Raw genomic sequence first — 16,191 nt, 5'->3', positions numbered from 1 at the left:
CCCCACGGATCCCGGGCAGTCGTGGCCCCTTTAACAGAAGACTGACGGACGGTGCGGAGTGGCCAATGAGAATTGGCATCCGCGCCGGCCGGCGACGAGGCCCCGCCCCCATATTGGGAGGGAGGGGCCGCGCGGGCGGAGGGCTGGGGGCGGGACTCATGGTGCAACGACCAATAGGCATGCAGCGTGCCGCGGCCTGGGAGGAAGGCGGAGCCCGGCAGAAGATGATGTCACCTGAATCTAGTAGCGCGCGGCGTGGGGCGCGAGTCGCGACCCCGGATCCCCGCGGCGGCGCGCGTCTCCCGGGGCAGGAGGGTTGGGCGGCAGGATAGGAACTCAACATTTGAGGTGGGATTTTTTTCAAAGGCACAGGCGGCTCCCGGAAGAACGCGCTCGGTTAGAAGGTGAGGCAAGAGGCCGCTGGCTGGCGAGTGCGTGGTACTCCGCACCCTGCGCCCGCCCGGGGAACTGCATGCGCCCCGCCACCCCCGACTCCCACGCAGACGGTGGCACGGCCCGCAGGGCTCCCCCAGCGGATGGTTCGCTCCGCCCTGCCTACAGAGGCAGCGATCAGGCTCCTGCTGCGCTCCAGGACTCCCGGTCAGACGACCCTGCCAGGCCCTGGCCTTTAAGGGTCGGGGAAAGTGGTCGTCAGTGCTGCGCCCTGACACTCGGACGGAGCCTTGGGCCGGACTAGTCTCTGCGGAGCCGGCCAGCCTTCGTCTTCAGAGCTGCATGAGCGGTGTCCATCATGCTACCCATCCTGGAAAGAGCTCGTTCTTAACCTCTGCTTCACCCTCCTCCTCCCCCACAGACACTATTCCAGGTTGCGCGACAGACACACCAGACTCTCGGTGAGGGTTAAAGATCTTTAAATAAGGAGCCAGTGACAATAAATAGTACTGTACAGGGGAAGAGGGTCCTGCTCTGTGATTTCAGCCTCGAGACTCCAAGGACCTGTGAGGATGCGAAGAGGGGAGTTTTAGGCATAGGGGAGGCTCAGTGGGGCATGAGATATTCAAGGGTGGAGTTCTAGAGCAACAGTTCAGAAAAGTGGGCACGGGGATTCTGGAAGTGGGGGGGCCAGAGGGTCCCAGGGCCTTGGCTACCATGGTCAGAAAGCCCCTAATGAAGAGCCAGGGATAAAGGTTGAAGGCACCTAGGATGACTGGCCTGGTTTGGGAGGTTGGGGACAGCAGGGGGAGGGTGGTGGCTGCGGGCTCACGAGTAGCTGTGGTGCTGCTGGCGCCTACGCGCAGAGCGCATCTTCTCAAAGCGAGCTTCCATCTCCTCCAGCACCCGCGGTGTGTAGCGCACCACCAGTTTCACTGAGCCCTGGGCGGCCTTCAGGAGTTCCACCGCCTTTTCGTGGTGTTCACCTTCCACGCTCTGCAGGGCAGGCCTCGCACAGACTGCTGGCCCAAACCACTGCCCTTACCACCCTACCCAGGACATGGGACCAGTGGATAGTGAGATGGCCGCTAGGGTCAAGTTGCCAAGGCCTCCTACCCCCTGGTGGGTCACCAGCTTTAGATACAAACCCACACCCTAAAAGCAGCCATGCCAATACAGCTTAGAGACCCCGGTCAGTGAACCAAGCCATTGACCCTGTCCTTGTCCTCCCAGAGTCCCAAAGAAGTCTGTCTACACCCCCTAAGCCTATTGCTCTCCTGCCTTCACAGCCCAAGGATAAAAGCCCAGCTGTTCTGGCCAAACTACGTCCTTGGTGGTGCTTTCTTGGATTCTAACCACTGGGGTTTCAGGATACTTAGTGGCCCAGACTTCTCTAGGAGCCAGTCTTTGTCCTCATCTCAGGGGCCCTGTCTGCTGTCAGCCAGAACCACTGGTCCACCTCTTACTCCGGAGAATTAACCATCCTTCACCATCCAACCCAAACGTTCCTCCTGCAAAAGCTTCCATCTTCTACACTGTACAGGTATCCTAGCTTGCTGAAGTCTTGAGGGCCGGCAGTGCACCGCACAGGGGTGTCTGCAAAGGCTGCCCCTGTGGAAGGAATAAGACCATCCAATGCTTCCATACAGACGCTACTCAGCCCCACTCACCACACCATTCACAGACAGCAGTTGGTCTCCCCGCTTGAGGCCACCATGGCGATCAGCCACACCTCCGGGGATAACTCGAGAGATATAGATGGGTGAGTTCTGCTCTTTGCCGCCCATAATGTTGAAGCCCAAACCCTCGTCGGTCTTCGGTAGTTCCACCACCCTGGGATGTGCATGGCCCTCGCTGGCTGTGAACGCAGCCACTGTGGCCTGGAGGAGAGAAGGTGCCTTGACATGAGGGAGGGCACTCTGGCCAGGGCAGCCACAAATGTCAGGCAGGGAAATCCTGTCACAGCGCAACAGGAAGCCACCCTGTAGTGACTGGGACCTGAGGGAACACTTGCTTTCTTCCACAAGCCAGGGAGAAGTCTCCACTCAGGTGTATCCTTAGTATTTAGCACCTGCGCCCCACCTAGGGGGAGTTAGGACGACGAGGTTGGTACAGCACTGAGTCTGCAGGCAAGAGTGAGGCACTGTGGTTTAGAAAGGTGTCTGTTCACGACATCCAACCAGATCGTTTTTAGGGTCATCTCCCCAACAGGAAAGTAAGGCCAGTTTCTAAGCCTGTTGCTAGAGAGAATCTCATGTGCATTCAAGTTTTTAAAAATGTGCAGTTATTTAAAGGGCATTATAAATAAATTTTCATAGGGTGGAACAGAGTTGCGCAGATGTAAAGGAGGACCAGGAACAGCCAGCCTTGGGAGGGCACCCACTGCTGCTGGGACCGGAGCCTACCTTGGCGGTGGCGTGAGCCCGCACCTCGGCACTGCCAGTTATGTCCAGTGTGTCATAGAGCTGCTCATACACCTGGGAGGTGGGGGACGGAGTAAGGTCAGGGAGCTGCTGCTCCACAGCCCTGGACACGGGTGTCCTCGTCTGCTCGCCCGTCGCCGCCCCGCCTCCCACCCCAGCCGCGGAGCGCAAGAAAACTACAACTCACACAGTTCCAGGGCGCTCACCTCGCGGATGGCGGAGCAGAAGCGGCTCTGCAGGACCCGCTGCAGGGCCTGCAGCTTCTGCGGGGGCAGCTCTCCGCTGCGTTGCAGCCGCTCCAGCAGCTCCACAGCCCGGGACACGTCTGCAACGCGGCGCGGACCGAGAGGGCACGCACGGGTGGCCGGAAGGGCGACCGAGGTCAGGCTGGGAGCAATCGACGCGCCCCGCGGGTCCCTCGGACCCCAGCCCCGGGTGGGATGTTCGTGGGGCGCTCTGCCCGGGACCCTCCCACGCCCGCAGACCCAGCCCCGCCCACCCTGGCTACGTCCGACCCCACATCCGCCAGGCCTGTTGCGGCCCGACAGAGCCTAGAAGACGGACTGGACCCTCGGAGCGCTTACCCCGCTCCAGCCCCAGCGGCTCCACCAGCGCAGCCATAACGCGGCCAAGGCGAGCTACCCGCCCAGGCGCCAGGGAGGAGGAGGTGCAACGCAAGGCCCCGCCCACCAGGTACCGGCTAGGAGGAGGTGCGGCGTAAGGCCCCGCCCATAGGACCGGCAACCGAGTCGGAGGCCCAGCCCTCACCGCCGACGGGGAGGTGGTGCTGCGCAGCGTCCCGCCCACTCCGGAACTCTTAAGAGACCTTGGTCTGCTGCACGCCTGACTCAGGGTGACCCCAAGTCACTACCATCGGCCCGTCATGGGTCTGTTCTGGTTGCGATTTTCTGTTACAGCTTTGTGTGTCTGCCTTGCTCCCTACAGCAGGTCTGTGCCCTTTCGGCACTTTCCCCTCATCTCCAGAGGGGCGTGGTTTCTCAAGACTCCAGGGGCCTAGGAAAGAGAATTACTGAGACTTGGAAGCCCCGGATAAGTACCAAGAACCTGTCTCAAGTAATCGGAAAAATAAAACTTAAAGCTGAAGATGTAACTCATCTGGTAGGGTGCTCACCTAGCGCACGAGATTCTGGGCTCTGCCTGCATGAATCAAGGGTGGTGGTGCAAGCCTGTAATCCCAGATTACAGGTCAGAACAGTGTTCAAGGTCACCCTCGGTTACATTGCGACCTCCATGAGACCCTGCCACAACACACAGAGACGAGAGAGAGAGAGAGAGAGAGAGAGAGAGAGAGAGAGAGAGAGAAACTGATCTGAGCAGAGACCTTTACATTTTCTAGAGAGGCCTGGGAGATAAGGGCTACAAGGCTTAGGTCACCTCAGCAGTTACCCAGACAGCCCAAGAGGCTGAGAGGTCATGACAGCAGAACAAGTGGTCTTGTGTTGTCATTTGCACTTTGGATTTGTGTCTCTATCTAAATCAAGAGTGACAGGATGGTCAACTGTGTATGTGAAGATCTCTGGGGACTGCCGAAGAGGATGTTTCAGGAGGCGGAGGCTGGGGAACAGCCTGCTTGTGTTGAGGTGCAGTGGGGAGTACTGAGGTGTACAGGTCACCATTTGTTCTGATGGTGGCCATGTGGGAATGCTGGCAGATATTTTCAATTTGAAGAGCCTGTGGCTGGGCTGGGGACATGGCTCTACAAAGAGTACTAGCCTAGCAAGCGAAGGCCCTGGGTTCAGTCTGTAGCATTGCACAACCCCAGGGCAATGGTACTTATCTGGAATCTCACACTCTGGAGGCAGGAGGACCAGCTTAGGCTACAGAAGCTCTACAGGGTGGCAGAGGTGGTGGGGTGGGGACCCCAACCCTTGAGCCTATAATGTCTGAAAGGCCTGGGAACCCAAGGTCAGAAGATGCTGCCAGAGGGGACAGGAATGCAGGAGCAAAGATACAAAGAACAGGGGAAGCTGGGAGGAACCCTAGGTGGGGAGGCATGAGGAGCTGCTTGTTTTAGAGGGTGGTTAGTGAGAGGGGATGCTGTTGGTGGTTGCTGGGTCACAGGACTCTGCTTTAGCTGGATGGAATGTGTGGTCAGAAAAGGGCGTGTTCAAGGTCAGAGAGGTGGTTTCCCCACCACAGACCTCTCAGCTGAAGCAGTCTCAGTGACAAAAAGCACCATTCACTGTGCCTTTCCTAACTTTCCTATCAGATAGCCCAAGATGCCCTTGACCTTGGAATGATCTTCCTTGGAGTGACTGAGCCCCCAGGCCTGGCTTCAACAGCAGCAACCCAAACCACCCAGGCACTAGCTTCAGAGGCTTTTGTCAGGGAGTGACTCCTCACTAGGGACTACAAGGTAATGATAGCAGCATGGAAGCTTAGCTTCTGCCTTCCTGTCTTTGGCTGAGACACAGAGATTGTCATTCTTAACCTTTTAAGCCACCTTGAGTCCCAGGAAGAGCAAAATTTCAACGGGCAGACATCCCCCAGATAGGGAGATGAGCCCTGACGGCATGTTCCATTCTCAACAGTGGACAGATGAAGGACACAGTAAGGACTTAATCAAGGGCCTCGTGTGGTGGTGCACACCTGTGTCCTGTGCCTATATCTCAGCACTCAGGGAGGGAGAGGCAGGCAGATCTCTTGTGAGTTCAAGGCTAGACTGGTCTAGGACAGCCAGGGCTACAGAGAAACCCTGTCTTGAAAAACCAAAAACCAACCAACCTAACAAACAAAAACAACAAAAGGACTTATCAGAACAGACTAGGGCCAAGAAAATGATGGAGGTATTATGGGCTGGCCCACACCTTGGCCAGGACTACTTAATCCTGTAACCATAAACCTTATGTTAGTGCTCCAGAAGCAGACATGGAGTCACTGGGCCTCTTGTCCCTCTGCCCAGTCCTGTGAAAAGTCCCTCTGCTCTTCACCATGTGGTGAGCCTAGCCTGTGGGGCGGATAGTGTTGAGGCTTTTGCCTTAGAATCTCTGGAAATGAGGATGGAGGGAGAATGCAGTGCACCCGCTCTTGCTGAGAACCCTAGCTATGTTCCCACATTAGGTGACTCAGTCACCTCTAACCCCAGCTCCAGGGGATCTGACAGCTCTGCTCTCCCAGGGCACCTGTAAACAGACATCAAAGAATGCACATAATTTAGAACATTTTTTTAAAACTCTGCGCAATGGAGCTGCGGGTGTAGCTCAGTTGGTAGAGAGCCTGTCAAGAATGTACAAAGCCCTAGGTTCTATCAAGCACCCCATAAACTGGGTCTGTGATCTAAGCACTAGGGAGGTAGAGGCCAACCTGGCCTGTATATGAAGTTCCAAGCCAAGCAGAGCTATACAGTGAGACCCTGTCTCAAAACGGGAGCGGGGTGGGGCATGACCACCACATACCCCTTTGTCCTCTCTGGAAGCAAGCCCACAGATACTGCAAGTTGGTCCTGTATCAAACATCACGTCTGTTTACTGGCCTAGTCACCACCTCACACACATGGAGGTCAGTGCAGTCCTGTGAATTCCTAGATGTTAACAGTTATTGGTTTAATCCATGTGATGTTGAGGATATCCTTACAAGCTGTGTTCTGAGATGCTATTTCAAAAGGTCCTTGCTTTCTTAGTGTTTTACAAACTTCTCTTCTTTCCCCCATATTCTTAACTTCTTTCCAAGTCTCAAATACAACAGCCAATTTTTTTTAAAGGCAGTGACTTGCTTGTCCCAGCTGGCTTTGAATTCATGATCTTCCCTACATACTATAACTGGTTTTAATGTCATTTTTATAATTCCCAAAGTTGAAAAATTCAGTCCTCTTGCTAGTCTGGACCAACTTCTCTAGAAACTGCCATCCTGTGATACACCTCTACTTTCTCTTTTGAACTGATTTTTCCCCAACCCCTATTTCAAGACAGGGATTCTCTGTGTAGTCCTGGCTGTCCTGGAACTCTGTAGACCAGACTGGACTTGAATTCAAGAGATTTACCCACCTCTGCCTCCTGAGTACTGGGATTAAAGGCACACCTGCCTAGAACTGATTCTCTTGAATCCTTCACATTACTCAATTCCAAAGCCAAGAGGAGCTTTGATTCAGTTTGTCAAAGTCCATCTCTTCTGGAATTTCCAGTGTTTATGTGTTTTGGCACCGCGGTTTGTTAGGCCTATAGGAGTGGCTCTCTGAAGAGGAGGGGCCTTGTTGAAGGAGGTCACTATGGGATGGGCTTTGAGGTCTCAGATGCTCAAGCCATACATGCCCAATTCAGCTCATTCCCTCTTCCTGATGCCTGCAGATCCAGACAGAACTCTCAGCTACCAGTCTACCTGCATGATGACAATGGGCTAACCCTCTAAACTAAGAGCTGCTGTGGTCATGCTGTTTCTTCACAATAGAAACCTTAAGTAGGACAGGTATCTTAACCACTAATTCCAAAATCCATCCACCAAATTACCTGAGACAGGGTTTTTCCGTGTAGCCCCAGCTATCCTGGAACTCACTGTGGAGACCAGGCTGGCTTCCAACTCATGCCCCACTCATTTATAAAATTATCCACTTTAGGGTTGGGTGTGGCGGCACCTGACTTGAACCCCAGCACTCAGGAGGTGGAAACGGGCAGGTGGATATTGTACAATGAGCTGGTACATGGAGATCGGCACAAAAAACAAGGACAATTTAAATTGTCAACCTCAGGCTTGTTTTTGTTTTTGGAGACAGAGTTTCTCTGTATAGCCTTGGCTGTCTTGGATTGGCTTTGTAGATCAGGCTGGCCTCAACACTCACAGTAATCTGCCTTGCCTCTGCCTGAGTGCTGGGAAGATTCGGTAATTATCTTCCCTGCTTTAGCTTAACCTCAATGGCCCTGAAACGTCTATTGTTCTTTGTATCCCAAACACCCTTCCTATCATGCCTAGTACTTTTTGAGATGTTGAATACTGACGGCCTAAATCCTATTTTTTTCCTTTTTGTCTTCCTAGCCTTGTCTCCTAGTGGCCACCTTGCCATGGGGGTAGGCAAGTGGTTAGGAGGATTCCCTGACTGTGTTTACTGAGATCTCACTTCATCCTGGTGAGGTACTCTTATGGGCCAGTTACAGGCGCTCACTTTCTATTTTTATTTTATGTGTACCGCACCTATGTCTGTGTCCAACTCCCTTGGACCTGGAGTTACAGACGGTAGTGAGGTACCATATGGGTGCTTAGAATTGCACTCAGGTCGTCTGGAAGAGCAGCCAGTGCTCTTAACCATGGAACCATCTCTCCAGGCCATTATATAACTCTTTCGAAGCTGTGGCTATTTACCTCTAGGAAGAATGATAGGCAAACACCATGATAACCCACAAAATATAACACTGTTAAAGTTGTGAGGGGAAGGACAGTGCTGACGTCCCTAAAAATAGGTTATGTCACAACCTGCACAAAAATCTTTTGAGGAAGGCTCTTTACATCTGTGAAATCCCTATGAAGACGGGCATGGTGGCTGCACTCCTTTTATCCCAGCACTTGGGCGGCAGAGGCAGGCGATCCCTGAGCTCCAGGACGCCCAGGGCGACACAAAGAGAGGCGCTGCCTAGCAGGGAGGGTGAGGAGCAAGCAAACAAAAGACCCCGACGCACGACGCACCTGTTTACCAAGAAGGGCTTGGACATTTGGTCTGCCCGCCCCAGTCTCTATTCCACAGACACCTTAAAAACTATTTTCCCAGAAAAAGACCCCAACTGGCGTACACAACTTGATCCTCATTCACCATTTCAGAGGTCCTGGTCCAGTCACCTGCTCCCTTACACTTAGCAGGAGCCTGCTAGTGGCACTCACTCTCACCTCGAGATAATTAGGGAACAGCACTACACAACCCCACACCCCGAAGAACCTACCCCTACTGACCTATTTCCTCTGAGTCCTATGTCTGAAATCCCACAAAATCTCCCCAAATGGCTCCAGCAGTTGGAGACAAATGTCAAATGTGACATGAGCCTGTGAAGGCCATATTATGCTCCAGCCTTATCAACCTGAGTACAAAGGTGTCATGCCTCCCTAGTGATCCTCCAATGCCTTTCATAAGTTTTCCTTGCCCCAAACTTTCCGCAGGAAGCCGCTCGGAGCAAAACCACAAGCCTACCTGCAAGCCCTAGGCAACGCACAGGGACGGGAGTAGTTTTCTTCCAGGACAGCTACCTGTGGTCTCCTGCTGCACGTGTTTCTCAGCTCTCTGGTAGCATTCTCGGCTATAAGTAAAGACTGGGCCTTGAGCAGCAGACTGGAGTACTGTCAGTCAGAACTAAATGGACAGCTCTCAGCCTTTCTTCAGGGCTGTGCCAGGCTAGCCACCACTTCCTCAGGGCTCAGCAGGCTCAAAGCTCTCCCAGCTTTGACTCCATCCAGAAATATGTGGATCTCAACTGCTGATGGCTGCTTCGTTAGCAAACTTGATAACCAGGCATGCTTCCTGAGCACAGGTCTGTCCCATCCTGGCCTGGTCTATCGCTTTGACAAGCACCGTGTTATGAGGGCCAGGGCTTCCCTATGTCACCTGTTAAGCAGCTTTGGTGGCCAGGAGAACAGCCTCTATTTCAGGTCATAATGTGCACTAGAAACAGTTCACGAAGTTGGGCTGGACAGTATGAAGAGAGAACCTTTTGGGAAGACAGCAAGTGCAGTAAGACACCAGGTGTCCACTATCAACAGGAAATCAATTTTATTTTTAAATCCAAGGGACCAGAACAAAAAAACTCTACCCTCAGAAGGCAAGCCAAGGTGGAAAGGCTAGGAAGGCAGACAGCAAGGTAGGAGCATGTCCACAACACAGGAGGCCTCTTCATTCGGGCGCTGCCTCCATCAAATATCCATTCTCTGGGGCCATGTACCCATCGCCACCCTCTGCTTCCATGTACATGTCTCGACCATCACTGCCTAGCCCTTCCAACCCATTGTCCTGACCACCGCCACCCCCACCCCGGGCCTCATCCCTGCCCCGCTCACTGCCCCTCTCCCCCCGTTTGTGCTCTCGATCCCGATCCCGGTCTCGGTCCCGACGACGTTCCCTCTCGCTCCGGTGACTCCGACGTCGCTCCCGGTCTCGATCCCGGCCCTTCTCCTCTGGGCCATCAGGCCCATCAGGACCAAGCTCTCCAGGAGGCCCGTCATCAGGAGCTGCATCACCAGCTTCAGAGGGTTCAGCCATGTCTCCACCGCCACCGCCGCCACCACCTCCTCCTCCACCACCTCGAAGCTCCTCTTTTCGCTCCCGCTCCCTTCGTGCTCGCTCCCGGCTCCGACTGCTTCGTCGCTTTCGGTCTCGGTCTTTGTCCTTGCTCCTCTCCCTGGACCGGCGTCGTTCATCCTTGTCTCGACTCCGGGACCGCCTCCTCCGGTCCCGTGAGCGGGAGCGTCTCCGTTCTCTCTCCTTGTCTCTCTCTCGGCTTCTTTCTCTGCGCTCCCGCTCGCGGTCCCGGTCCCGGTCCCTGTGTGGAAGTGGGGAGGGGCCCGGCCTACATGAGGTTAGCACTGTGTGGCAGGGCACCCCTTGTCACTGCTCTGTCCCAACAAACCAGATGCCCAATCTTACCTCTCATCATATCGCGAAGTGTCATCTCGGCCGGAATGCCTAATATTCACATCTGCCCCTCCTCTTCTGGTACCACCAAGGCCACCTCCTATGGGCCAAGCAAAGGAACATTGATTCAGTGTGAACAGGATACAAATGGCATAACTTTTGAGGTGCCTAAACAGCTGACAAAACCCCACAGGACAGCCATGTTTTTCACGCAAGGCTTTTACAAAGTGCTAGAGCTGGGGAATACCTAATAAGAACCTTCTTGCCTCAAGCCAGTCAAGCTCACCTGAGGCTCACCTCTAGGCTAGTGCAGTACCACTTTGTACTTTGAGCACAAAGTCCAAAGTGTGAACCTATAGAAAAGCTGAAAGAGGCTGGGTGTCTCCTGTACTTGGGAGACAGAGGCAGGTAAATCATATATGAGTATGAGACCAGCCTGGTCTACACAATGAGCTTCAGCCAAGGCTAGAGAGATCCTCTCTCTAAAAAAAGAAGAAAAGAAAACCTGGATGGCCTGCCACACTCAGGTTTCCCAGGGCACCATACCCTACATTTCCAGCCGCCTCAGCTGCCTTAAATAAAATAATAATAATTTATTATGTATACAGTGTTCTGCCTGCACGCCAGAAGAGAGCACCAAATCTCATTACAGACGGTCATGAGCCACCATGTGGTTATTGAGAATTGAACTCAGGACCCATGGAAGCGCAGGCAGCGGAAGTGCTCTTAACCCCCGAGCTCCTCAGCAGCCCTCTTGCTTCCCACAATAGCCATGAACCTTACATTTACCTTCCTTGGAGTAGGCTTGCTCTCCGTGTCTCTGGACTTTCTACTTCCCTGTCAGTCTCGAAGCACCAACTCAGATCCTGCCCTGCTCACCACACTGTATCCCTCTCCAGTGTTACAGGCCACCAGCACCTCACCAACTGTTCAAGGAAACCACCACTATATCCCTTCAGATTCTGATGTGCCACAAAATGAGGGACCTTGCTAAACTTGCACAGATTCAACACCTGGTCAAGAAAGGTGGTGTGCACCTCACCAAGAGCACGAAGGAGTTTCAGATGGGGAGCCACTTGCCCCAGTGACTTGGCAAGGAAGGGTTACGGCTGAGAATACCACATTCCTGTAGTTTCCTGTATCACCCAACTGAAGGTCTAGTGAGATGGGGGCGCGTTTCACACAGGAACACAGGCAAAAAGAAAGTCAGCCACACGCCAGGCATAGGTAACAAGTTGGACTAACGCAATGCAGGACCCAGGCTTCCGGCTACTGGATCACATCAACACAAAAAGATGTCAACAACATCTTTCAGAAGAAATACTTGCTTTCTGCAAATTTGAGGTAAGCTGCTTCCCTCCACCACTCTTCATATCTGTCCTGCTGTGAGTCCAAAAGCAACAGAGCTAGTTAAACCAGCCTGAAACCTCAAAAACTGAGTTAAAACAAACATCTGGTTCTTTAAAAACTGAGGCAGAAGGATCACCATAAGCTTGAGGCCATCCTGGGCTTCACAGTTGAAGACCCTGTCTCAGAAACACACAGATAACAAATACTGCCATGCAGCACCGCATGCAGACAGTGCTGCACAAAGCTGCATGTCTGCCCATCTGAGTGAAGAAGGCTCACACAATCACATTATCCGCAAGTCTGTACAGAGGACAACTGGCTTGTTCTTGAAACTTTAGGCATCTCCCAGAGCAGCAGATGGCCTCAAAAACCTGCCACTTTCCTAAGAACTGGAGGCCCTTAAGGGTTGGGGTGCTAGTTCAACTCAGCATAGGTGCACAGGGGAAAGCAAAGCCATGCAGCCCAAGACAAAGGGATACCTGGCACACAAGACCCAAACCCAGGCAGGCCTAATGCTGGTGTGTCAGATGAACAATCAGCAAAGACTGATGCCTGTTCACAGACAGAGGAGCACAATCGAAGTCCAGTCTCAAGGTCCTCTTGGTGAGGACACATCGACACCATAAGCTTTGGGACTGACACAGAGCCCTGCATCAGTAGGCTCTTCCTTTCCTCATATGTATTTCTAGACTTGCCACAGTAATAACCCTGATGGAGAGAACAAACAACTAGAAAGGCAGCGAGTGGACAGATGCAAGGTCAGAACACAGACAGGCTGCTGTTCTCTTGCTCCAGATATGAAGCCACATACTAGGCTGCTGACTCAGCAAGGAGTGACTGAAGAAGCCATTCAGTGAGCAAGAGCAAAGCTAGAGGCAGTGAACGACACCCTCAAACCCAGCCTGTACTCCACACGGGGCATAGACGGCTGAGGTCAGTGCTGAAGTTACTCCTACTGCATAATAGCTGCTACTGGTCACTCATCCAGAAAGACCAGAGCATGCTTGGGTACTCATGTGTAAGTGTCTGTGTGTGCACCATGTCTAAAGCCATGAAGATGACAAGCTGGCATATGAATTGGCATGACTGAACACAGGCCCAGGCACCCAGAGGGCAGAATGTACTCACCCAGCCGCCGGGGCCTCCAGCCTTTCACAGTGCGGCCCCTCTCCACATCCACGAGGACCCTCCTGCCATCTATCTTCTTGCCATCTGCGTGCTTGTAAGCGGCTGCAACAGATGTGGGGGAGGGGGAATTCCCCAGAAGGTCCTCTAGTCAGACAAGGCTCGACACAAGAGCATCCCTGCCCCTCAAACCCCACCTGCACACATACACTCACACTCCCACCAGTCAGCCAGGCAACCAACAGCCAGACAGCCCTCTCCCCACCCTGAAGGGCCTGCTCCATCCAGTGCCTGATTTCCTTTTTGGCACCCCCAACTGCTATTGGGGGGCAAAACATCCACCCTGACTACCCCCAGCTCCCACATGATGGAGCAGCCCCCTCCTGCCAGGGCGGCCAAAGTTGCTGCAAAGAAACTGGAGGTTAGCTGAATGCTGGCCTCTGCTGTGGGGAGGGCTCCTCCACACCCAGGCATGCACCCTAGACACCATGCTGGGCAGGAGGCCTGCTAGGCCCCTCTACACCCAGGCATGCACCCTAGACACCATGCTGAGGCAGAAGGCCCAGTGGGCCCCTCCACACCCAGACCACACCAGTTTTCTTTTTCTGTGTGTTTTCACAGGGGAGGTCAATGTGAGGAAACAGACATCAGAACAGAAATGCACAGTAGTGGAAAGACCTTCAGGAACTGGCAGGGATAGAGGTGGGTGCTGAGCTCCCAGGGGCCTCCAAGGACCCTGGCTAGACCCAGAGGGACATGTGCCGTGCTACTCAAAATCCCTGCCTTACCTGAGCCGACTGACCCTGCCACCACCTAGCCTGGCCAGCTCTGTCCTCCAAGCCGAGCTCAATGGCCAGCAGGGAATGCAGCCCCGCCTGAGCCCTCACGGAAGTTGAGGAGCATAGGACATAGTAGGGAGGCCCAGAGTCCAGGCAGGGCTGTTAAAAAGGCCAAAAAGTCCCTGTCCAGGACCCAGCCCTGGCCTAAGGGACTATGCTCACCAACCACAATACCCTGGCCCACCCCTGCCCACTCCCCCCCCAATAACAACCAGAGGAAGAGAAAAAGGTGCCATTTACCGATGCCGGCCTTGCGGGTGTCCAAACCGAGCGGGATGGGGGGGGCCCGGCAACTCCTGGGGGCCTGGCGAGGAGGCGGGCTTCCCGGGGGTGGGGTGGGAGTGGGACACGGGACTGCTTACCTGGAGACCCCAAGCTTACCTGAACACTCACACAGACCCCACACCCACCACCATTGGGGCAGCTAAAGCTACAGGGAGCCCTGAGGAGAGACTACATTCCTACATCACCTAGAGACAAGTCGATGAAGGAAGTAAGGGAGCCTCAGAGCCTCCCAGAGGATGACCTGAGCCTGGGCCGGGAGCCTTAGGTCTATCTATCCTGCTTGAACTTAAACAGCAGGCCTCAACTCAAGGCCTCAAAGCACCTGCTGCCTCACCACTACCTCAAACAGTCACACTCTACTAGGCACAGGCCCAACCCTCAGTACTGGGGTCAGGCTTTCCACCTCCAATTCCATTCAACCACCCACACCACTAATGGCAGCAGCTCTGAGGCTGGTACACTGGGGACACACCTGGTATCCAGGAAAAAGTACTTCCCATGCTCCAGGAGGGGCCATTTGGCCCCTAACCCCAGAGCAGAGTGAGAGGGGACGGAACTTGAGGACTGAGGTCAGTCAAGTACAGGAACCCTGCTCAGGTTCCCCATCCCACACCCCAGGAGAGGTCCAACCCAGAGAACAGCAAGAAGACCATGTAATTGTGTAAGTCTAGGCTTCTCTCGCTTTCCCTCTCTTTTGCCTCTGTACAGTTTAGTAAGAACTACCACACTTTCAGTTGTTTATGGCCTGTTCATCCCTCCCATACCCAGAATCCCAATCCATGCACTTTGGGGAGCTCAGGCACTGAACATCACAGTTGCCTTCTCAGGAGGCTCCCACCACACCAAGGAAGACAGGAGGGACACAGTACCCCGAGCTAGAAGCCAGAGACTCCAAGACCACTATGGTAACAACTCCACAGAAGTCAAAGGGCAGGGAGGGTCGGGCTGAAGGGCTCCACATAGAGCCCTGGTCCCAGGACACCCCAGCATTAGATTGCCAATATGACCTAGGTGTCAGGAGCTGGGTGGAGCCCGACTATGGTTGGAGGCCAGTGCCTCTCCTACCGAGGTCCACCCTTCCCCTTGGGATCAGTGAGATTACCAGAGAGCATGTGGATGGGGGCAAGAGGGGTGGAGGGCACCCAATGAGGTAAGGGCTGTGGGTGAAGGGAGCCTGGGGCGGGAGGGGAAGCCTCGCTGCTCCTAAGCTGCCTGGCTAAGCTGGGCTGGTGTGCGGTGCTGTGATCTTACCCATGATACAAACCCTTATACCAACCATACACTGAGGTGTTGTAAGGGGAGCGTAAGCATCAGCTGCAAGCCAGCTGCGTGGTGGCTGCAGTGACAATAAGAACAGTCAATTAATACGGCGGCCCCTGGACACGCCGCAGCCCTGCCCACCCCCACCCACCCAGCCCTACCCGAGTGGACGCCGCATAGCCTCAATGGGGCTTTGTAGCTGTGGGTGCTAAACATGCCCACCAGATCACTACTTGATGAGAACTGAGTAGGGTTGGGGTGAGGAGGTAGAGGGTCGGGTGGCCCAGCCCAGTTCCACTGGGGGGAAAAAAAGAGAGCTGGTTCAAAGGCCAGCTCATTCAACCTGGTGGCCCCCAACTCCAGTGGGGGCCTAATGGGGAGAAGCATCCCCCAAATCCGACCCCCCACCTCCGGCTGGCCCCGTACCTCACCCAGTGCCCTCCTGGCCCCTGAGGTTCAACGTGTGAGACACTTACCTCCCTGGGCTCACACACACGTTGTGGGGGATTTGGTTTTTGATTTTTAAAAAACACGTATATATAAAACAAAAAAAGATATATCAGAAACAGAGGGAGAAGAGACAATGCTAAAGTCAGGTACGGCAGGGGAGGGAACAGACGACGGGGGAGAGGCCGGGTAGCAGAGGTAAGAGGGTCAGAAGGAAGGGCAAAGGCACAGTACTCACAGTGCATGTCTCGTTCATGCTCATACTCGATGAAGGCATAACCACGGGGTTTCCCAGAGCGCTTACTGTATACCATGTGAATCTGCAGGGCAGGCAGGCAGAAGTCAGCCCCACAAGTTAAAGGGCTGCCCCACCCACCCCGTAACACAACTTGTAACACACGCCTTGAGCTGGGGGGACACACCAATAACAGATGTGTCCTTCAGAAGTCCCAAGGGACTCTGAAGTCTTTCACTCTACTGAAAGCCAAAGCAGATTGGAAACCAGAGG

The 16,191-nt window shown here is 54.1% G+C and overlaps 2 protein-coding genes across 4 annotated transcripts in view; both read right to left on the bottom strand.

Annotated features, from left to right (window-relative positions):
* Window positions 1-855: 855 nt before the first annotated feature.
* Lin7b (lin-7 homolog B, crumbs cell polarity complex component) lies at window positions 856-3,510 on the bottom strand. Of its 3 annotated transcripts, none has more exons than XR_009590552.1 (6): window positions 3,401-3,510; window positions 3,023-3,141; window positions 2,799-2,870; window positions 2,064-2,273; window positions 1,226-1,412; window positions 856-957 (listed from the first exon to the last, which is right to left on the bottom strand). XR_009590552.1 is itself a non-coding variant. In XM_060379294.1 (6 exons), exons 1-5 carry the CDS (start codon window positions 3,435-3,437, stop codon window positions 1,222-1,224), a joined length of 606 nt encoding a protein of 201 aa, XP_060235277.1. In that variant the 5' UTR covers window positions 3,438-3,510; the 3' UTR covers window positions 856-957; window positions 1,174-1,221. The 3 variants fall into 3 exon arrangements, 2 of the variants coding, with proteins under 2 accessions (XP_060235277.1, XP_021512312.1); XM_060379294.1 differs by having other exon boundaries at window positions 1,174-1,389; XM_021656637.2 differs by having other exon boundaries at window positions 1,226-1,389.
* A 5,985-nt stretch (window positions 3,511-9,495) lies between these two features.
* Window positions 9,496-16,191, bottom strand: part of Snrnp70 (small nuclear ribonucleoprotein U1 subunit 70) — an 18,638-nt gene continuing 11,942 nt past the window's right edge. The window contains exons 7-10 of the mRNA XM_021656628.2: window positions 15,922-16,003; window positions 12,856-12,957; window positions 10,390-10,477; window positions 9,496-10,312 (exon numbers count right to left, since the gene is read on the bottom strand). Of these exons, the coding sequence (XP_021512303.1) occupies window positions 9,640-10,312; window positions 10,390-10,477; window positions 12,856-12,957; window positions 15,922-16,003 (945 nt within the window). The 3' untranslated portion in view covers window positions 9,496-9,639. The remainder of the gene's footprint in view (window positions 10,313-10,389; window positions 10,478-12,855; window positions 12,958-15,921; window positions 16,004-16,191) is intronic.

Source organism: Meriones unguiculatus, chromosome 1 (assembly GCF_030254825.1).
Source record: "Meriones unguiculatus strain TT.TT164.6M chromosome 1, Bangor_MerUng_6.1, whole genome shotgun sequence".
NCBI lineage: Eukaryota > Metazoa > Chordata > Mammalia > Rodentia > Muridae > Meriones > Meriones unguiculatus.
This window is presented reverse-complemented; position numbering and strand designations above follow the sequence as displayed.

Excerpts from the sequence above, each read along its gene's own strand:
- Lin7b (XM_021656637.2), bottom strand. The coding sequence starts at position 3,437 with ATGGCTGCGCTGGTGGAGCCGCTGGGGCTGGAGCGGG. Across the intron at positions 2,871-3,022 it reads TCTGCTCCGCCATCCGCGAG|GTGTATGAGCAGCTCTATGA; the intron begins GTGAGCGCCCTG and ends CCCACCTCCCAG. Across the intron at positions 958-1,225 it reads CAGCAGCACCACAGCTACTC|GTCCTTGGAGTCTCGAGGCT; the intron begins GTGAGCCCGCAG and ends GCATCCTCACAG.